The 21,670-nt window shown below is 40.2% G+C and overlaps 2 protein-coding genes across 2 annotated transcripts in view; one reads left to right on the top strand and one right to left on the bottom strand.

The window, feature by feature from the left end:
• RPGRIP1 (RPGR interacting protein 1) overlaps positions 1-1,202 on the top strand; it is a gene marked incomplete at both ends in the record, with an annotated part of 35,517 nt that extends 34,315 nt beyond the window's left edge. Inside the window, one exon of the mRNA XM_080808061.1 lies at positions 1,090-1,202. Within this exon, the coding sequence (XP_080664187.1) occupies positions 1,090-1,202 (113 nt within the window). The remainder of the gene's footprint in view (positions 1-1,089) is intronic.
• A 283-nt stretch (positions 1,203-1,485) lies between these two features.
• Positions 1,486-21,670, bottom strand: part of SUPT16H (SPT16 homolog, facilitates chromatin remodeling subunit) — a 39,797-nt gene continuing 19,612 nt past the window's right edge. Inside the window, exons 6-26 of the mRNA XM_080809219.1 lie at positions 21,169-21,320; positions 20,182-20,354; positions 18,444-18,534; positions 17,379-17,452; positions 17,130-17,242; positions 15,533-15,598; positions 15,325-15,420; positions 15,116-15,231; positions 14,873-15,026; positions 14,319-14,446; positions 13,678-13,813; positions 13,449-13,575; positions 13,079-13,197; positions 12,456-12,581; positions 11,961-12,073; positions 11,559-11,634; positions 10,761-10,930; positions 4,455-4,584; positions 3,688-3,817; positions 3,486-3,563; positions 1,486-2,822 (exon numbers count right to left, since the gene is read on the bottom strand). Coding sequence (XP_080665345.1) covers positions 2,677-2,822; positions 3,486-3,563; positions 3,688-3,817; positions 4,455-4,584; positions 10,761-10,930; positions 11,559-11,634; positions 11,961-12,073; positions 12,456-12,581; positions 13,079-13,197; positions 13,449-13,575; positions 13,678-13,813; positions 14,319-14,446; positions 14,873-15,026; positions 15,116-15,231; positions 15,325-15,420; positions 15,533-15,598; positions 17,130-17,242; positions 17,379-17,452; positions 18,444-18,534; positions 20,182-20,354; positions 21,169-21,320 — 2,514 coding nt within the window. The 3' untranslated portion in view covers positions 1,486-2,676. The remainder of the gene's footprint in view (positions 2,823-3,485; positions 3,564-3,687; positions 3,818-4,454; positions 4,585-10,760; positions 10,931-11,558; positions 11,635-11,960; positions 12,074-12,455; positions 12,582-13,078; positions 13,198-13,448; positions 13,576-13,677; positions 13,814-14,318; positions 14,447-14,872; positions 15,027-15,115; positions 15,232-15,324; positions 15,421-15,532; positions 15,599-17,129; positions 17,243-17,378; positions 17,453-18,443; positions 18,535-20,181; positions 20,355-21,168; positions 21,321-21,670) is intronic.

Raw genomic sequence — 21,670 nt, 5'->3', positions numbered from 1 at the left:
CAAACTCTGCTCCTTGAAATATTTTCTGTTCTGGCTATGCCTACACTGTTCAGTTAAGATCAAGTTTTCACGGGGTGCCTGGGTGACTCAGTGGTTTAAAGCCTCTGCCTTCAGCTCAGGTCATGATCCCAGGATCCTGGGATCACGCCCCACATCGGGCTCTCTGCTCAGCAGGGGACTGCTTCCCCCCCTCTCTGCCTGCCTCTGTGCCTATTTGTAATCTCTGTCAAATAAATAAAATCTTTATTAAAAAAACAAATGATCAAGTTTTCATCCAAATGCTCTATTGATTCTGTTCTTACCAATTTTCCTAACTGCCCAATCCAGTTGGTTTCCTTATTCATCCTACTTGACCCTTCTAAATCTCTAAAATTATTGCTCATTCTTCTTTTTAAATGCCACTCTCAGGCACCTGGGTGGCTCAGTTGGTTGGGCGTCTGCCTTTGGTTCGGGTCATGATTTCAGGGTCCAGAGATTGAGTCCCACATCAGGCTCCCTGCTCAGCGGGGAGTCTGCTTCTCCCTCTTCCTCTGGGGTGCACACTCTCTCTCAATCAAATAAATGAGTAACATCTTTAAGGGGAAAAAATACATACATGCATGCCATTCTCCCGTTTTTACACCATTTGACTTTCCATATCACTCTATGGGGGATCCTTCTGTTTCTTTACAGGGTCTTCCACCTGGATGCTTAACAATGGAGCCACCCAAGGCACCCCGTATATATACAGAGCTTCGCTTCTGCCACTTCTCGTGTAGCTTTCTAAACTTGTCGTGTTCTCATGTCTTGGCCTGTGCTTATGATATCTTAAAAGACTTAGCTCAGGGAATGTCTCCAGAAAGCCTTTTCTGATTCCTCCTTCCTGGCTTAGGTGCTACTTCTGTGTGTTCCCAAAGTACCAAGTTTTCATCAGAGCACTTCGCATACTGTACTGACTGTGCTCTCCCTTCTTTTCCGCTAGACTGTGCCCCCTGTGAGGGAGTGACTTTTAGTATCACCATCCCTACACACAGCACATAGCAGTTAGGTAAGTGTTTTCTAATTGAACAGTGCTGCCACCTGACCTGTTTGCCTTTCCGCTTCCAACAGTTGTCAGCCCTGGAGATCAGGTCACCCAAATAGGAAGGCTGAAGGTGTCCCTTCAAGCTGCTGCCGCCCTCCAGGCTATTTACAAGGAGATGACAGAAGATATGTTTTCATGATGGAGCAAGTACTATTCCATTCTAAACTTTCTGAGGGAACCATAGTAAAAAGTCTCTTATAAAGTAACTTGCTATACCATGAATTTGGTTTACTGTGCTATCTGGTATCTCTCAACCTAATGACAAAAGCTTAGAAGGATGAAAGACAATTTCTGTGATCCTCCCCGGAAAAAGGCATTATTCTCTAACGTCTCAGCACCCTCCCAAGTGAGAAGCAGGCCTGCTTTCAGGAACTGCAAAAGAATGTTCACAAAAGGTAAGTTTACAAAAACAAAACAACAACAACAAAAAAAAACCACAGTTTATTTATCTTTTAGTTCTTCCAAAATTGAAAATATCAAGTCCTACTGCTAAGGAGAAAAAAACAAACAAACAAATAAAATCCGAAACCCCTCCCCCCCTCTTCTCTTAAAGTCACAGAACACAGAAGGAACTGCAGTGGGACAGGTGAGTGCAGAGAACCAGGAGGGGGAGGATGGCGAGATAAACTCCCCAAATACTTAAAAAGCTGTTTAACAGAAACTGTGATAAATACAGGACAATGCAAGACCAGTAAAAATAAGGAGCAGCAGTGACGAGAGGCTGTGTTGTAGACGCGGCCTCCCTTCCTCTTCTCTTTTCTCATCGGTATTCTAGGCCCCAGGCATGACCTGCCCCTTCCAGATCTCAATGTTGACTCCTCTGAGCCTCCTTCTAGGTTTCACTAGAAGCAGTGCGTGAGGCACAACCATTCTTCCTCAGATACATCAGAAAAGAAACAGTGGTAATTTTGCTCCTACCATGGTACCATGGGTGAATTTGTGAGGAGGAGGAAACTGAGCCAGGGAGTGCCACTGCTTCTTAGGTCGTCCAAGGCAAGGCAGCAGACACACCTCTATCTGTGTGAGGCCAAAAAGCAGGAAACTCAGACGGAGTTACCAGCCCGATCTGCCTCACTAGCTCAGGTGGTATGATTTATCACAACTTTTAGCAGATTCCAACACCCTTTTCTTGAGTACTGCAAAGATGGGACGTAAAGAGATGTGAGGAAGGTCATGGCAGTAGGGTAGGATGGAGGCTCGGATCTGCTGGTCAAGAACCATGGTACAGGTAGTTAGGGGTCACCTTGTACCAATGTCTTGGAAATACAGCTTTGAGACATCAGAGAATAAGATGTCAGAAGCCATCGATGTCCTGGCAGAAGGTGGCAGGAAGAGAGAGGAATGAAACGGTACTTATTAACAGTGGAAGCCTCTGCCCTTCTTCAAGAACACCTCCTCCCTCGCCATCTGATGGGGCCACTGGCACGTGTCCTGGTGGGCCTGGAATTCCCCGAGTAGATTGGTCCACACAAATGGCCCCCTAAACCCATAAACACAAATGGCCAAACTTCAAAAGGAAAAAAAAAAAAAAGGAAAAATACAGTTTCTATGTCATGTAAAATTTGTAGGGGTTGGCTGGATAAAGAATGGAGCTGAGGACCAAAGTTCAGAAGTTACTTCCTCTTTTTCTTGGGGGGTGCAGAGCTGTGTCTGGAACCACGGTTAGAGCCACGGCCTGAACTGTGCACAGACGCCTTCCTCTTCCGGCTCATACTTCGACTCTGTTCTTCTTCTTCCTCGTAACGACTTTCACGGTCCGCTAAATAGGAGAAAGGCATTACTAGTTAGTGACAGGTTAGCTTTGATACCTAATAGTACACGACAATATGCACCACTACAATGTGCACTCTGCCATCAAACTTAGGTTTTAATCTGTTAGTCACTTCTTGGTTGTGTGATTTTGGGCTACTTAAAGTACTTAACTTTTCCAAACCTTGATTTATGTATTTGTATGATGGAAAATTATTTTATGATTAAATAAGGCAATCTATGTGAAGCACCTATCCCAATGCTTGGGATCCAGTAGATAGTATTTCCTTTTCACCTTTTAACTTGTATCTGGTGCTTGGGTTCAGAGTAATTAAACTGGTATTACAAAAACAATCCCAACCCAGAAGAGGTCCAGAAAGTTAAACTATTACAGGACTTAGGTTTGGAAACTGGATGGCCTAATTCTGGAGCCTTTATATGGCTATCCCAGCTATGGGCCCACGTGAAGAAAGCATCCGTTACAGAGTCACGCCACTTGGAAGAGTGTGGATGTATTCCAGAGTTTATCTGCTCCTCTGATGAGGCTGCAGCTGTAACTCCACATGAGTTTTATAGTGTTCTTTTGTTTTTCGTATTAGGCAAATAACATTTCAAAATACTAAAATCTGCTAAAAATTTGCGCCTCAAAAATAAACAACAACAAAAAATTTACCTTTTCGGGCTTCTTCCTCCAGTTCATCCCAATCCTTTCCACTCTCTTCTTCACTGCCCAATGATTCCTTGGAATAGTCTAAAATAAAATTAAGCATTAGTCTTTAGATAGGAATGCAATGCCAGAATTCTTTCCTCCTTTATGAGTTTCCAAAAATGACAGTAGATTAGAAAGCCATGAAAAATTTTCTCTATAGACTAACCTGATTCTTCAGCTTCTGATGAATAATCTTCATCACTATCCTCCTCCTCCTCTTCATAGTCATCCTCTGAAGGATTAAAAGTCTCATCCTCGATTTCAGACTCTGAATCCCCTTCCTCAGCATCACTCCCCTGGTGAGTCAGAGAGCGTAATACTATTTACTGGATTTTTTTTTACATTCACTTGATTAATGAATTAATTTAACCCACTTGGCACACCAACATTATTTCTTTTTTACATGAAAAAAATAAAACAAAACCCAAAAACCCTGAGTGACCAAGAGATAGAAGGGCTAAATTACTGGTAAAGTGCAATTAGACAAATATCTAATTCTATTTCTTAAATATTCACTTCACCCTTCCTTACCCAGGAAAATTAACCACAAAAATACGCTTGTAATACTGCATTATGCAGAGATGGAAGAACCACTTCTTAGAAAACAATTTTTGCAAAATGCCCTCAAGTTATACCTGAAACTGATATTATGCTATATGTTAATTATACTTTGAATTTTTAAAAAAGCAAAAATGTGCTGAAGAATTTCTTCCCGATACCAAGAAAGAATAATTTTGCAATTTCAAAGAAATCTGAGTGACTACTAGTCCCTAATTTATCATCTACCTGTAAAACTACACTGGAGAAACAACACAGTAAAACCAAGCTCCCACTCGGTCTGGTCCCTTTGGTGTTACTTACATGGCATTTCCTAGCCGCCCGATGGTAATGGGCACCACCATGTACCAGAAAAGAAACCCCACACTCACGCACCTCACCCTCAGGCTCTAGGAAAGACCAGCCACCTTGTTCGAAGAAGCCCTCGGGGTCGTCGACAATGGTCTTCATGATCTTAGTCCAGTTGAGGGACTGTACTCCTTCCGTGTACTTTAGGTCACAGGAACTGAGAAACAGGACGGTATGAAGTCAAAATCAATTCTCTGTATTTTCTGAGAAGGTACTGTGTCATCTTGTTCATAAGCATCTCTGAATGCAGGTAACCTTTTTCTAAATATAGGATAGCAGACATTCTTTTGCACTATGCCACCAGAACAGACCTGGTGGCTGACATCTGGTCTGCTAGAACCAGCCCTCACGACAGAGCAGCATTCCAACTGAAGCAAGCTTTGTCTCTTGAACAAAGCTCATGTTTTTGTTTTCCATTTTCTTTCTTAAGCACCAACTTCCCCGATCCTCCTTTAGCTTTTTCTCCTCCTCATCTATGTTTTCCCCTCTCTGACTCTTATTTGTAAGTAGTTTCAACTTATAACCATTTCTGTGATTCTTATTTTCCAGCTCTAATCACTCGCACCACTGCAGTTCAGAAACAGCAACTGGCCCTGGCCTTCCCGCCCCGATCCCCCACTGCTTTCTTTCATACTGCTTATTTGGTGCAAGGTCTATTTGAAGATAGGGATAAGTTTTTTGTTTGTTTAGTACCTAAAAAGTGCCTTGTATTAAGACATTTAAATGACTTTCTTTTACCCACTTCTGTTGAGAAGAGCTCAATCAATTCAAGTGGGCAGGAAGGAAGAGAAAAGGAAACCAAAGAAATGACAACAGCGAGGATCACAACAAGAAACCTTTGACACAAAACCTATCTGCGAACCACTGCCATAAGTTCGTCATAGGCACTGTATCGTACATGCTATAACTTGTGCTTCTAGCCATGGTGGAATAAAATGGACTAGATTTACCTTTTCACTTCAAACAACTAGAAAACCAAACGAGATATGAAACAGCTTCAGGGTGCCTGGTGGCTCAGTTGGTTAAGCCACTGCCTTCAGCGCAGGTCATGATCCCGGAGTCCTGGGATGGAGTCCGCATGGGGCTCCCAGCTCCGTGGGGAATCTGCTTCTCCCTCTGACCTTCTCCCCTCTCATGCTCTCTCTCATTCTCTCTCTCTCTCTCTCAAATAAATAAAAAAGAAACAGCTTTCAAACACTGGATGAAAAGAAGCACAGGATTATAAAGGAGGAAACATATAGGGTTCTGATTTATAACTGCCTAAGTTTTCTGTCTGGAGGCAGTTCCCAGGCTGCTAAGCAGGGAAGGGGAACCCAATCAGAACTGAGAGAAGTATTTGAGGAGGCTGAGACAGCTATAATTTTGAGGCAGGAGTACTGGAGTGATAGAGTGATAGAACGAGTTTTAGAAATGTGAAGAGGGATCCCCTCCAATCTGTGGCTGAGAACATATCTCCACATGTATGAGAGAAAGCTAAGTAGAGCTGGGCAAAGCAGCACTGGAAAGCAGCAGGCCAGATAATTCCCAGATCTCACACTGAGCTGGAAATAGTTCCTGTTCCCACCAGCTTCAATGGAAAGACCCTATGGCAGTGAATCAGAGTCCTCAAAAGAGTACTGCCCCAGCAACGGGGTAAATTAGTCCTAGACAAAAAGTTATTCTGAACCAGCACTGGTGACATATGAGAACAACTTCTGAACAGCCAACTGGTATCCAAGTCATTCAACTATACCTACAATGAAATCTAGAAAAAAAATTAAAACCTAGCAAATCTAGAAAAAAAGTTAAAACCTAGCACAAAAATGTTTGGCAGTTGATCACAAAATATCAGGCAAAAAGGCAGAAGAAAAAAATCAGCCAGTAGAACAGACCCAGAAAGACGGTAGATGGAAGTATCAGATAATGATGTTTAAAAAGTTATTATAAATGAAGGGAGAGAGAAACTTGAAGATGCTGAGAGTGAAGAAATGTGTAATTAGTCTCAGAAAAAAAAGAGGGGGCAAAAATATTTGAAGAGTAATGGCCCCATTTGTCCTCTCTCTCTCTCTCTAGAAAAAGAAAAAAAAAATGGATAAAACATTTCTAAATATGATGAAAACCACATACCCCACAGATCTGAGAAGCCCAATGCACACTAAGCAGAATAATCATTTAAAACACAGCAAAGCACCTAATAATCAAACTGCTAAAAACCAATGATACAAATAGAAAATAAATACCCTGAGGAAAAAAGGCAATCTGTACAGAGGTACAAAGAAAGACAGCAGACATCTAAGCAGAAGCCAGGTAAGCTGCAAGACGATGGAGCACCATCTTGTAAATATTAAAAAAAGACTCAACTTACAATTCTACATCCAGCAAAAAACATCTTTCTACAATGAAAGGGAAATAAAGACTTTAAAGAAAAAGCTGAGAGAATCCATCACCAGAAAACCTGTGCCTCAAATGCTAAAAAGGAGGAGGTTTATGTAGCAAAGAAAAATTAAAGCAGAGAGAAGGTTGGAAACACACAATGGAATGGTGAGCACCGGGAATGGTAAATACATGAGTAAATATTGAAGACTTTTTTCCTCATTTTATAAATTAAGAGATAACTGCCTTGGGGCATGAGCCTGGCTCAGTCAGAAGAGCATGCATCTCTTGATCCTGGGGTCATGAGTTTGAGTCCCATGTTGGGTGTAAAGATTACTAAAAAAAAACAAAACAAAAACAACCAAAAAAACACCACAAAACAAAACAAACCCAAACCAAAAAAAAAACCCCAAAAGACTTTAATATACAATCATAAAATTAATCCAAAAGGGAGCATAAAAAGAGGAGAAAAGCAATGAAGAGAGGAGAAAAACCAAGAGCAAGAAAGCAGACTTAAACCCAACCATACTGATAGTTAATGATAAATGTAAATGGTCTGTTTTCACCAACCCAATTAAGAGTGGAAAAGATTAAACAAGTAAGACCCAGATATATCTTGTCTCCAATGAATCCACTTTGAACATAGTCAAGAGTAAAAGGACAAAAAAAAGACACGTCATACAAACACTAACCAAAAAGCTTCTAAAGCTAGAAGTCCACAGTAATGAAACACCAAGTAGATTATGAAACAAGGACTATGGTTAAGACAGTGGCTTCAGCTCAGGTCATGATTCCAGAGTCCTGGGATTGAGTCCCGCATTTTTTCATGATGGAAAAAAAAAATCAATAACATTAAACTGCTAGGCAAAATGACTAACAAGAGGAAGAAACAAAAATGATCAATATTAGGAATGAAAGGGAACATCTTCATAAATGGTACAAATACTAAAACTGGTAACTTAGATTAAGATGACCAGTTTGTTGAAAGACACAAGATGATTCTAAAATTTACATAGAACAGTCAATGTAATATATGTATTTTTAAGATCTGTCAGTAGTGGGGGGGAGGGCATGACACAGGACCAGGGGAGAGCAGCAGGCAGAGGGAGAAGCAGGCTCCCTGCTGAGCAAGGAGCCTGATGCAGAATTTGACCCCAGGACCCTGCGATCACGATACAAGCCAAAGGCAGAAACTTAACCAACTGGGCCACCCAGGTGTCCCTAATACAGCCAATTTTGAAAAGGAACATATCTGGAAGACTTACACTACCTGATTTCAAGACTTATTATAAAGCTACAATAATTATGACGATGGCATAAGGACACAGAGACACCTATGCAACAGAACATCATCCAGAAATAAACCCTTTCCTACATGGTTGATTTCTTTTTTTTAATAAGATGCCAAGATAATTCAGTAACTAGGGGATAATCTCATCACATGTTACTAGAGTAATTGGCTGTATGTAGGCAAAGTATGAACCTTGATCCTATACTACGGTAAAAAAAATTAGCTCCAAATAGATCACAAACCTAAATAGGAGACCTGAACCTATAAAACTCTAGGAGAAAACAGAAAACATTTGACTTTGGGTTAGTCCATTTATTAGATAAGATGTAAAAAGCACAAATTACAATAGAAAGATTAGATCTAACAGGTTTCATGAGAATTTTGCACTAGTCTTTACTAGTTTCTTTAATCTTTAAAAGACACGTGAGAAAATGAAGAGGCATAGAAACTACTGAAAGAAAATATATTCAAAGGGTGCATGGGTGGCTCAGTTGGTTAAGCAGCCAACTTTTGATTTTGGTTCAAGTCGTGATCTCAGGGTCCCGGGACTGAGCACTGTGTTAGGCTCTGAGCTCAGTGGGGAGTCTGCCTGAGGATGCTCTTTCCCTCTCCCCAGACTCACACTTTCTCTAAAATAAGTAAGTCTTTAAAAAAAGAAGAAGAAGAAAACATATACAAAACCTATATTTAAGAATATATATCCAGGGGCGCCTGGGTGGCTCAGTGGGTTAAGGCCTCTGCCTTCGGCTCAGGTCATGGTCCTAGGGTCCTGGGATCGAGCCCCACATCAAGCTCTCTGCTTGGCGGGAAGCCTGCTTCCTCCTCTCTCTCTGCCTGTCACTCTGCCTACTTGTGATCTCTGTCAAATAAATAAATAAAATCTTAAAAAAAAATATATCCAGTCTAAAGAATTTTTAAAATTTATATTTTAAAAAAGATTTTATTTATTTGAGAGAGAGAGCGCGCACATGCCCGTGCACACGCACAAGTTGGGGGAGAGGCACAGGGAGAGAGAGAATCTCAAGCAGACTACATGCTTACTTACCACAGAGCGTGACATGGCTCAATCCCATGACCCTGAGATTATAACCTGAGTGGAACTCAAAAGAGTCGGATGCTTAGCTGAGTGAGCCACCCAGGTGTCCCTATCCAGTGTAAAGAATTCTTACAACTCAAACAAGCAATCTCCTTTTTAACATCGGCAAAAAATACAAAGTTACTTCCTCCAAGACACAGAATGACACATAAGCATATGAAAAGATGTTCAACATCATGGGTAATCATAGAAATGCAAATTGAAACCATAATGAGACAGCACTGCACACTGAACAGCTAACATTATAAAAAGAGACAAAAGCAAGTGTTGATCAGGATGCACGGCAACAATTCTAACATAATGCAGCTTTCTACAGGTTTTCTGGAAAGTGATCTGGTAGTTTCTTACAAAGTTAAGTTGAAAACAGACTTAACCACCAACCATACAACCCAGCAGTGCCACACTTAGGTCATCTACCCAAGAAATGAAAACCTACGTTTACACTTTAAAGACCTTATATAATGTTTACAGCGGCTATTCATAAGAGCCCCCACATGGAAACAACTCAAATGTCTACTAAGTGGTAGTTGCGGTATGGAGTATCCATGAAGTGGAATACTCCTCAATAATAAAAAGAATACACTCAACAACCTTCAAAATTTCAGAATCATTGAGCTAAGTAAAGGATGCAAGATACAAAAAGTTACATACTATAGGCTTCCATTTATGTGAAATTCTAGAAGAAGCCAAGTGTACAGTGATAGAAACCGGGGATAAGATCGTGGGAAGGGGAATGACTATAAAGGAACCTTCAGGAGTGAAGAAGTCTTCTTATCCTGATTATGACGGTAGATTCAACACTGGATCCATTTGCTAGAACTCATCAAATCACATACTTAAATTGGTGAATTTTATTACATTTAAGTTTTCCCTCAATAAAACTTGTTTTTTTAAAAAAGTCATATATATTTACACGTAGTACTTGTGACATTACACCACTACCTACCTGCATGTTTCTTAGGAAAATCCTCAGGGAAACCACAAATTTGTATCTTTCTCATAACTTAATTTCTATATTCTCTCAACCCACTTCTTAAGAGGACGTTTATACTTATAGCACTTCCCATTCACAGGTAATGGGGGTGGGGGTGGTGGGCAGAGCAAACTATACTCAAGGCTAACCAAGCCTCACCCTTTTCACCTAGAGAGTAACATCTCCTGGACACAGAGTTCTCATACTTCCGTGAGGAATTTTTTTAGCTGAAGTGTGTAAATATGGATGTCAAAGGCTAAAGTAAAAATTTCTATCTCATCGTTCAATAAAAATAAGAGAACTGGTAAGAGATATGCCTCCCTTTTTATAATTATTACACACATGTTTAGATTTTTTTATACAGCTATCGAAGAGTCAAAAGAAATCTATGACTTTGATTCTGTATGTGTAAGTATACATCAACTACTGTTGGAATTTCAGGAAAAAGTTATTAGCGCTATCCAATAAGATTTCAAAGTTTTAAGTCCTGGGATATAACTCAACCCAAAGGCAGGTTTACCCTAAAGTACACCAGCAGATTTTATATACAACACACCACACTCATATTCTGTAATACAGGGCTCACAGGGTAAATGGGAGACTGCTGGCCAATTTACTTACTTCAACCATTCCTTGATGGGGTCTAGGGAGGCTACAGGAATGGCGTTGATCATCGTGACTTTCTTGCTGTAGTCCTTGTACACTATCACCATATCAAAGTTCTTCAGGTGAAACTGAACCCGCTCAAAGTGAATCAGCTCCACTTCATCCAAGGTCACCACAAAAGGTGGCTGTTAGGGAGAAACTGGATCACTACCACATAAATCCCCTAAAGCACCAGGCTTTTCAAATTCTGTCAGAATCTTTTTTTTTTTTTTTTTTTTTTTAAGATTTTATTTGAGAGAGATTGAGCACTCCTGTTTTTTTTGTGAAAGACTAAAAGGAATATAACATGCTGAGAAGTCCTGGTAAAAGGATTTTTAAGATCAAAATCTTTCCTCAGGGAGAAAAAATTCAAGGAAACTGAAGAGACTATTTAAAAAACTAGAGACTATTAAAGAATCTTTTGTTTAGTAATTAATGTCTACAAAATTATCGGGGCACCTGGGTGGCTCAGTCAGTTAAGTAAGTGTCCATCTGACTTGATTTTGGCTCAGGTCATGACCTCAGGGCTGTGAGATCGAGCTTGATGTCGCACTGGGTGTGGGGCCTGCTTAATTTTCTCTCTCCCTCTGTCCCTCCCTGCTCTAAAGTAAAAAAAAAAAAAAAAAGTAACTTTCAGAAATGAAAATCATCAGAAATAAAAAGGACCTAGTTTTCAAAATACCTATCTTAAAAAAAAAAAAAATCAAAATACCTATCATTCTGCTTTCTTTTCTCTAACAATTTTCTTACTGAAAGGAGATAAGAAATACTCACCCACTCTGTAGCATTTACCAGTGCACTACTAGTGGGCTGAAGGAGGCAAGTACTCCTGTAAGGAGCACCATTAAATCTGAAAAAGAGTAAGAAAAAAGACTCACATAAGATTGGGCCCATTGCAGGAGAAATTTGCTGCCACAATACACTTCTTTCCTTTCCCCATTCCAAACCCAGCTCCAGCATGCATACTGGAGAGTCATTTACAGGGGAAGCCTCTCAGTCTGAGCCACTCACCCCAGCCCTAAAAATGTTCAGGAGGGAATGGATGTCTCAAAGGTTTTCAATCAAAGGAAAAAGGGAATGATCTGTTATGCTGAGTTATTGTAAGGGAAGAATAACTAATTTTTCTAATAGGTAGACAGCAACACTTCAGGCCAAAAAGATGAGGAGATATGTTACCCCAAGTCCCTAAAAGGCACTTCAAATTCCAGTTCCTCCTTAGTTAGAGCCTCTACTTTCTCAATGAAATTTTTAAAGGCTGTTTTCAGTTTGTGCCTCATTTCCCGTTCCATCTGTGTAAGAAAAAAAATACTAATTAACCATAGGCATCACTTTACTTGGTTTTTGTTTGTTTGTTTTTTTATCACTTTACTTGTTAATAGTACATCCCTTCAAAAAGTCCGAAGTGCTTCTACAGTCCTTAATTCTCATACCGACGATGCCGACATGGATACTGTCCTAGAGGCCACTACACCGTAACTGTGCAGCCAAGGCTGCAACTTATGCCTAATCCACAAACCATGGCGCTGGGCCATCCCCACAAATACTCCAGTGGTTCCACAGAAAAATGCAGGGGTGGTTGATAAAATACAATGACTACTGAACTCAGATCTGAACCACAAGCTACCTCAGTACCCTGCAAAAAAAAAACACAAAACAGGAAATCTCATAGACCTGCTCAGCATAGAGGTCATCTCGATCATGCATGTGCTGATGTTTGCCCAAGTCCGTGGTAATCTCTCCCACTTCCGTATAGAATTGCACATCTGTGTGCCGCTTCTTCCCAAACATGATGGCATTCTGCAGGCAGAGCAGAAAGCACAAGAAAGAAATCAGAAAACTCAAAGAAGCAGAAAACAACAAACAAGATGAATAAAGAATACCTATGCTGGAAACCACGGCATTTATGTAAAGATAATTAAAACATCCCTGGTGTCATCATAAATAATGACATCTGAGAATGTGAAAGCCTATGAATTTTAAAAAGTACTATTTATTAGAACGGACTTCAGAGATTAGGCTGCAAATAAACTGCGTCTAAGGAACATTTTTCTACTTCAGAAACAGGAATCTGGAGAAAACCTTTTGTTTGGGAGTCATTAGGTATCACACCAAAGGAATGTACATGTTGAGCACCTTCTAGATTTCAGACACGGTGAACTTTATAAACCTTATTTCATTCAATCCTCTTAATAATCTTATGCGACAGGTGATATTATTCATCACTATTTTAAAGGAAAGAGGGTGACACAAAGATCTTGCCCAAGACCCAACAGCTAGTAAGGAGACAGGTGTACCTTGAGGTGAAAGTGCAAGACAATAATCATCTCTCCATCACACGGCTGAAACAAAGCATGCTTGATGTTATTGTACAGGATGTCCACTTTGTCTCCCCGAACAGAGGTGAAGCGGAAGCCTGGGGACAAACGAACGAAGCTAAGCATCAAGCAGCAGCATGAGGTGAGGCCAGAAGACACTGCATTTTTTCTGGCTGATTTGCACAGGGTCAGAGAAAATGCCAAAAACTACAGAGGGCTTTCCTTTCCTTGTGCCCATGGACCAATGTCAATAGATTCCTCCCAGCGTTTCTCTGACATACTGTATTATCTGATCATCTACAAATGTGCCCCAGAGACAAAGCCCAGACCCACGAGAGATTATCCATACCATTGACATGGGCCTCCAGTGAACCCTGCATCCTCTTTTGGGCAATGTTTGGGCGAATGTATAGATCTTTCAGTTTGGGATTACTCCGGTTGAGATTGATCACCAGGGAGTCCTGTTTCACAATGCCCTAAGTAGAATGAGAATCAATGTGAATCCTCACGTATCTCTGCTGTGTGTGCCAAACCCACACGTTTCCTGTTGCAGAAAGGTTCTTTGTGTGCAAGCTCACCTCCTTCTCCTTCTCTTCTGCTTCCCGGGTCTTATAGCGCTTCTGTACTTCTTTTATAATTCGGAAAGCATTCTGGAGGTTCAAGGCTGGTACTGTCTGTTCTCCAGGAGCCTTCATATTTGAAGCTCGGTATGTACTGTTAAAAAGGGGAAGCCAGAACATATCTAAGTTTATCAGGATGGGTAACTTGCACTCTTTACTCTTATTTTTAACGGACTTAGTATCTTTCAGGAGAAAAAAGTACCAGTGAATAGTAGGACAATGTCTGGAAAGCTGAAAAACATCTCCCTTTCTTCTCTCTGAAACAGAGACTATTATAGACGGCTAATCCATTGGGTGGGAAATCACACCTATTTTTCAAATCTGGCATAGTCAATTATTCCATTCATACCACGAAGGAATGAACTCCAATGAGGCACGCATTTCCTTATTTATAATTCTACTACAAAACATATATAATCAGTTTAACATATTTTCATGAGGACTCCAAATTGGGTTCCATCCTCAAAACATTACAAAGCTAGCAGGATGATTCTAAACAGGTACCACCGAGGGGGGACACAGCCGAGACAACGAAACGTTTCTGAGAGTACCACTCCAACCAGCAGGGATCTGGAGATGGTTTTTTCCTGGGGACTCACATTTCCTTGACGAAAGTGGCTTCTGGGTTAGGAAAGATGTTGCCCTCATTCCTGCCTAGAGCACTGCCGGGGCAATAGAAGTTGATTCGCAAGTAAGTATAATCTCCTTCCACGGACATGCTTATATTCTGCTCAAAGAAAGGAAAAGCATTAACAAAATAAACAGGTTTCTTTCCAAATTAAGGATTAGTAGTTATGGGGACATAAAGTTAAGTTGCAAGTTACAAGCTGACTTCTAAACCTACCCTGTAAATCTTGATCTAGCTCTAACGACCTGTACCTTGTTTTTTTAAGACCAAATGTGTGCTTCCAAAAGAATCACTAACCTCCGAGCACACCTGGAGCCACGTGTCCAACTACATGTTAAAAAATGGTTATTACAAATGGTATTTCTAGACTAGATCGCTGAACTTTCTAGCAAAGTGAAAACTGGGAAGGAAGGAGAGGGACAGCAGGGGATGGGGAGAGACGGCGCAGTCCAAAAAAGAGTATGTGAAGAGCACAATCACTAGTTTCAGAAACAGTCTGGATGGAGCCTGACTCAACGTTCATACCTTGATTGTGGCAATGTGAAAAGGCGTTGCGATACCGAACACAGGCATTATCACAGTTTCGTATTTCTTATCAATATAGATCTTCATTTCCCGAATATGTGGTTCCTTAGGCATCAAAGATGGGTTTTTATAGGACACGTTAGATTTGCGAGCTCTGGAGTGGGGATAAAAAATTTTTGTAAGAAATTTCCATAAAACACATATGAACCTAAGGCAACCTTGCTGCCCGATGTAAACTCTTACTTCTGAATCTGTTGTTCTCCTTTCTGTTCTGTCAGTCGCCTCTTTGCTTCCTCATTCAGTTGAGCAGCCAGTTCCTTTTGATGTGCTCTTCGTTTCTCTTCTGCAGTCATCTCATTCTGGAGAAAGAAAAGTGTCAGTCCTACAAATGGGCCCCAGATACAAACCACAGGACAGGCAGAGATCAATGTAGGCTGAAACCATAAACTCACTCGTGTCCTTTCTGTAAGTAATGCTGCCCGAGAACCTCTTCCCAACAGGTCCTCGGCTTCATCTTTCTCTTCCTCCTCCTCTTCTTCATCCTCATTCTATGGGCAAAAAAAAATCATACTCAGAAATTCCAGTTTTAATCTTCTTAGGCAACATAATTTTCGCCTTTTTACAGTGCCAAACTACACCACTTATCTTCCTTTTTCCTACCTTTAGAAAAATCCCCACGTTCTTCACTTTCTTCTTCACAGAAGTGAGAACAGTAGCTGGGCCATCCTGGAATAAAAGGAATAAGTCAGACGTTCATAAGAGCATTTAAATGAGGCACTTTCACCTTCTAGCCTAGTATATAAGAAAGCAGTGCTTGAAATCTTCTGGATACTAAAATCTTTGACAATGAATACATACAGATTTTATTTTTCCAACCTCATGAGGAACTATAATTTGGCAGACAACACTGAGATAATGATTAAGAATACAGGCCTGACTTGAAACCTGGCTCAGTCACTTCCTAGTGGTGACATCTGGCTATTGACTGCTACTGCTCTGCGTCCCAGTTTTTTTTGTTTGTTTGTTTTTGTTTTTTTAGATTTTATTTATTTGACAGAGAGATCACAAGTAGGCAGAGAGGCAGGCAGAGGGAGAGAAGGGAAGCAGGCTCCCCGCTGAGCAGAGAGCCCGATGCGGGGCTCGATCCCAGGACCCCAAGATCATGACCTGAGCCGAAGGCAGTGGCTTAACCCACTGAGCCACCCAGGCGCCCCCCAGTTTTTTTTTTTAATCTGAGGGCAGAGTATCTACTTCGTAGGGTATTATAATTCGATGAACTACTGCATAAAAGTCTTTATATAATAAGATATCAGAAGTATTTGCTATTAAGGAATCAGTTCTGCTAAGTGAAAACAAAAACAAAAATCAGTTACGAAAGGCCACGAAAGCCTAGAACAAGCAAACCCTTAGAAAGTGGTTTAGTCACTACCTAGGTTTGGGGGGCTAGTGCACCAGGCTTCTTTCAGAGGCGATAAAAATGTTCTAAAATTAGATTGTAGTGATGGTTGCACAACAGAAAATCACTAAAAATCACTATATACTTATAGTAGGTGAATTATATGGCATATAAACCATAACTCAATAGAGCTATCGTTAAAGTAAAAAAGAAGAATCGGTTCCTGTTGTTATCATGATTGGGGTTCAAGTCACAAAGTAACGAATGGCTTAGTTTATTTTTTTTTTAAAGATTTTATTTATTTATTTATTTATAAAATTTATTTATTTGACAGACAGAGATCACAAGTAGGCAGAGAGGCAGGCAGAGAAAGAGAGGAGGAAGCAGGCTCCCTGCCGAGCAGACAGCCCGATGTAGGGCTCAATCCCAGGACCCTGAGACCATGACCTGAGCCGAAGGCAGAGGCTTTAACTCACTGAGCCACCCAGGCACCCCTTGTTTATTTATTTATTTGACAGACAGAGATCACAAGTAGGCAGAGAGAGAGGGGGAAGCAGGATCCCTGCTGAGCAGAGAGCCCGATGCAGGGCTTGATCCCAGGACCCTGAGATCATGACCTAAGCTGAAGACAGAGGCTTAACCGACTGAGCCACCCAGGCCCCCCATGAATGGCTTAGTTTAAATCACTCCCTGTATTTGGGACGACAATATCTATTCCTAGGATATATTAGGACACTGTCATGGATCTCTCCCTTCAGCTAGCATCTGACAAACACTTTCAAGAAAAAGAACCCTTAGAGTACAAAATGTATCTTCAATGTCAGTTCACAAACTTTCAAAAGTTGAAGAAGCAATACATACCTCATCCACGAGCACTGTGTCACCAATGAAGAGAGCATAGGTTTTCTCTTCTGGTTTCTTCCCTTCCTTGTTAGTCAGATCAGAGAATCCCAAATTGATGCTGAAAACCATCCCTACAACAGCAAACAGGAATCAGTGTCTAACTGTGAGAGAATGGAAAAGGGTAGAGTTTACACAAAAGAGGGGGAAATAAAGCTACAGGAAACTATTCAAAAAAGTATTTTCCTACTGCATGCCTGCAAAACTCACCTTTTTTCAGTTTGTACTGATTTTTACTATTAATTACTAAAGAGCCTTCACGGAATTCGATTCCCATTCCGAACCTAAAAAAAGAAATGAAGAGAAACTACAGCAAATAGACTAAAAGATCTCTAACGTGGATCAAGTACAATATATTCTATTTCAATTTTCAGGATAAGGCAGGCAAACATGTTGAGTGATTTGCCTCTGCTCATCAGTCATTTAAGGAGCAGGATTCGAGGATAGTCTTTGGGCTAACAATATGCTGAAAAGAATTTCCTAAGTGCCTCATGTAACATTTATTACATCAAGCCTTCTTTATTTTAGCTTACTCACTCATACTTAAATTTTATTATCCTACAATGAAATCAATTAAGAGTCTTCCTATAAACAACTTGACAGACCATTAATGGGTATATTACCAAGGCTGCAATGTTAGATTAAGCAAGGCGACTGTTAGTGGAATATTGATAACAAGGATTCAGTAAGTCGCCTGGGCCAGGACTTGGTACAGGTTGATATATTTCCTCTTGTCCATCAGAGAAATCCAGAAAGAAACTATATATCCCAGACTAGTTTCCATTTAAAGAAACTGACCACAGCCTTTGTTTCCTGAAATGTCTTTGGTTCTGTAAGATGTTCTTAAGTATTTCTAAGTGTTCAATGTCAAATACACCTAAGAAATACTTAATTAAATAAAAATTGAAAAAACAATGTAAATAGTAGGACATCTCAGAGTATTTCATTTACAAATGTGAGCTGAGGTGTTCTGAGACAGGAAATAGTCAGTAATGTATCCTAACACTAATAATGTAAGCCTAGAACAACCTATTGATATCTACTACACCTGTCTGTAAAAATCTCCACCCCACCCCTGGGAGTAGAAATGGAATCTTTCTCACATTCTCTGATAACACTATGTTTGGCATCTAAGTTCAATATTTAACAGTCCATAAATGTTGGATATTTATATGTTGGTTCACCATAAATGGTGAATCAATAAGAATATTTTGCCTGACCATGGCCAGTCATGAAAATTGTCTCAGAGTGACAATGTACATTTTCACATCTTACCCTAGATTTTTGGTAATTTTGTTCAGCAGCTCTGGTTTCTGCTTTTTAACCACGTCCATGACAGCATTATACACGTCACATATCTTTACACCTAATGACAAGACAGAGAGGAAACATAGTATCTTTCAAGAAAAAAAAAAAAAGGTTTGATTTGGTTTGGTTTATCAACAGTTTTTCACTTGTCCCCTAAAGCAGAGTTTCTCAAAGTGTGAACTAAGAACTTCAGCTGTGGGGTGCCTGAGTGGCTCAGCGGCTCTTAATTTTGGCTCAGGTCATGGGATCAAACCCTATATGGGGCTCCGTCCTCAGAGTGGAGTCTGCTTGTCTCTCTCACTCCTCACGGGCCCCTCCCTACATGTGCATATGCGTGCTCTCTCTCTCTCTCAAATAAATAAAAATTTTTTTTAAAGATTTGAGAGAGTATGTGCATGCATGTGCACGAGCAGAAAGACAAGAGCGAGAGGGAGAGAATCTCAGGCAGACTCTGCACTGAACATGGAGTGACCCGGGCTTATGACCCGAGATCATGACCTGAGCTGAAACCAAGAGTTGCACGCTTAACTGACTATACCACTCAGGTGCCCCTAAATAAAAACCTTAAAAGAAAAAAAAAAAAAAAAAAAGACAGCTGCAGGAGTGGTAGGGATTAGAAATTTGCATTTCTAAAAAAAATCCACCTAGTCACCTAGTCATTATACTACTTGAGAATCACTGACTCAGGAGAACTATGGGATGCTAGGTAGTCTCAGTGAAATAATTTAAGAGTAGATAAATGGCACGATATTAAATACACATTTTGAAAAACAGGACTACTGAAGGGGTAAATTACTATTAGAAGAACTCTGGCCTTAATTTTTCACTATTTAGGATATGAACAGACATTTCAAGCCAGAACAGTCTAGATATGGTGGCCTCAAAGGGGTCTTTATCCTCACCAAGCTACATATGACTATGATTTCCAATAGGATTTCTCAAGATTGACTTGAGATCATAAGGAAGAGTGTCTAGAAGAGATGGGGTGGGCTTACAGAGTAGCTTAAAGGTGGAACACATAAAGTCCCAGTTAGCTAACTGGAAGTATGGAATTTCAAGACAAAAGAGGTGTGGTGTCAAGCACTTTGCTGCCTTTTGAGGTAGACAATTGCTTGCTTAACAGAGCTGCCATTAGTTCTGAGACTATGATCCTTGTATTCGTTTGATGTAGAATTAGCAATATACATTCTGTTGCCAGAGATACTAGTTCTCAAAACCTTCTAAAGGAAAGTAAGAAGGCCAAGGTATTTTAAGAGGATCTGGACACAGAGGCCCAACCAGGCACAGAAATTTTTTTTGTTTTTTTTTTTTAAAGATTTTATTTATTTATTTGACAGACAGAAATCACAAGTAGGCAGAGAGGCAGGCAGAGAGGAGGAAGCAGGCTCCCCGAGGAGCAGAGAGCCCGATGCAGGGCTTGATCCCAGGACCCTCCTGGGATCATGACCTGAGCTGAAGGCAGAGGCTTTAACCCACTGAGCCACCCAGGTGCCCCAGGCACAGAAGTTTTTTGTAAACACCAATTAAAACCAATGTAACTACTCAGGCCTAAAAAGAGACTTAAGAATGGAATGGTAGCATGATTCAAGGTTGGTAAAATCTGACTCTATTTTTAGTACAAGAGCCTCAGGGACAGAAATGCACATAAACACTAGATATATTTTTGTTACATCATTTCCAAACCTTCTTTTCTAAGGCACCTCACCATGTCTTAATTCCTTTAGCAGTTCCTCTTGAAGTTGGAGCAAAAAATTGTAATTTTCTTGAACTTCCTGAGAAGGGTCAACCATCAAAGTGCGAACAAGGTTGGAGCAGTAAGATTTGAAGCGAATACCCATGGCACAAGTGATGGCCCCAAAATGCATGTGATTCTTGTCACTAGAGACCAAAGGAAGAAAGCATTTCATTATGAAAACTAGCCAAGTCCTTAGGATTCCTGCCATACAACATCTGTAATCACTACCTTTTCCTGCTATATCCCAAAGCTGAAGCAAGAAGGACCTAAACTTTTTTTTTTTTTTTTTTAATAAACAAAGCAGGTTATAGGGGAGTAAAATTGGTGACTAAAACGCAGGATAAAAATTCAGAGAGAAGGTGAGTTGTGGTATCCTAAACAGACAAAGAATATACCAAAATCTATTCATCACAGTTTAACAGTGCAGGCTAAGGCATCACTTATCCACCAGCCACTATGAAATGTAGTATTCATTATGAATTAGTCCCTTCAGCCTGGCCAGGAAAAACAGCATTCCCTACAATATTTTTAAAAATTAGAAGAATTACATTATGGCATATCTAATAACATCTTAATGGTTTTTCTCAACATGATTTGCATTTTTTCTTGGTATTTTTAATCACCTGGAAAAGCAAAATCAAGTAAATGCTCAAGTAAGAAATGAGTACCAATGTGAAATAAAATAGAAGTAAGTAAGGACGCCTGGCTGGCTCAGTCTGTGGAGTGTGTGACTCTTAAAATCTCCTGATTTTGAGTTTGAGCCCCACACTGGGTACAGAGATTACTTAAAAATAAAACCTTAAAAAAGAAAAAAAAATGCAGAGAATAATGTAGAAGGCAGACTAATGGTTATTCTGTCTCTTTCCACTTTTCTGAATTCCAGAATGAGTCCAAGAAAAAAAACAGGCTAGAAGTTGAAATACTTTGGTTGTTATATTTTGAAGTTCTCACACTTACCTCACCACGCTGAACTTGAGATTATAGTTGCCACCACTTTGAATGATAGGAGGGTAACACATTTCCACAGTAGAAGGGTCTGCCCCAGCTAGGTATTTTTTCTCTTCAATGGCCTTTTCCACAGATTCAGCCAGTTTGCTGTGTCGAACTTTCTATAAGAATGCCCAGAAATAAAACAGTATTTATAACAGTCATCAAACAGTGGCTAACAGTTTTGGGTTTGTGGATATTATTGTCTGAAAACAACATATATCCTGATATCACTTAGGATGCTAAAAAAGTCTTATGAAATGGTTTACGTGTCAGATAACACAGTGGTATGCCTGCAAAGCCGATTGTGACACAATATGTGAAATTCACAGCCATACGAGGAATTCTCAAATAAAATACTGAATAACCTCAAGAAACTACAGTTACTTTGAAAGAGAGCTGGCAGGGCACCTGGGTGGCTCAGTTGAGTGTCCAACTCTTGGTTTCAGCTCAGGTCAGATCTCCAGTTTTG

The sequence above is a fragment of the Martes martes genome (genome assembly GCF_963455335.1).
Source record: "Martes martes genome assembly, chromosome: 7".
NCBI classification, from domain to species: Eukaryota; Metazoa; Chordata; class Mammalia; order Carnivora; family Mustelidae; genus Martes; species Martes martes.
This window is presented reverse-complemented; position numbering and strand designations above follow the sequence as displayed.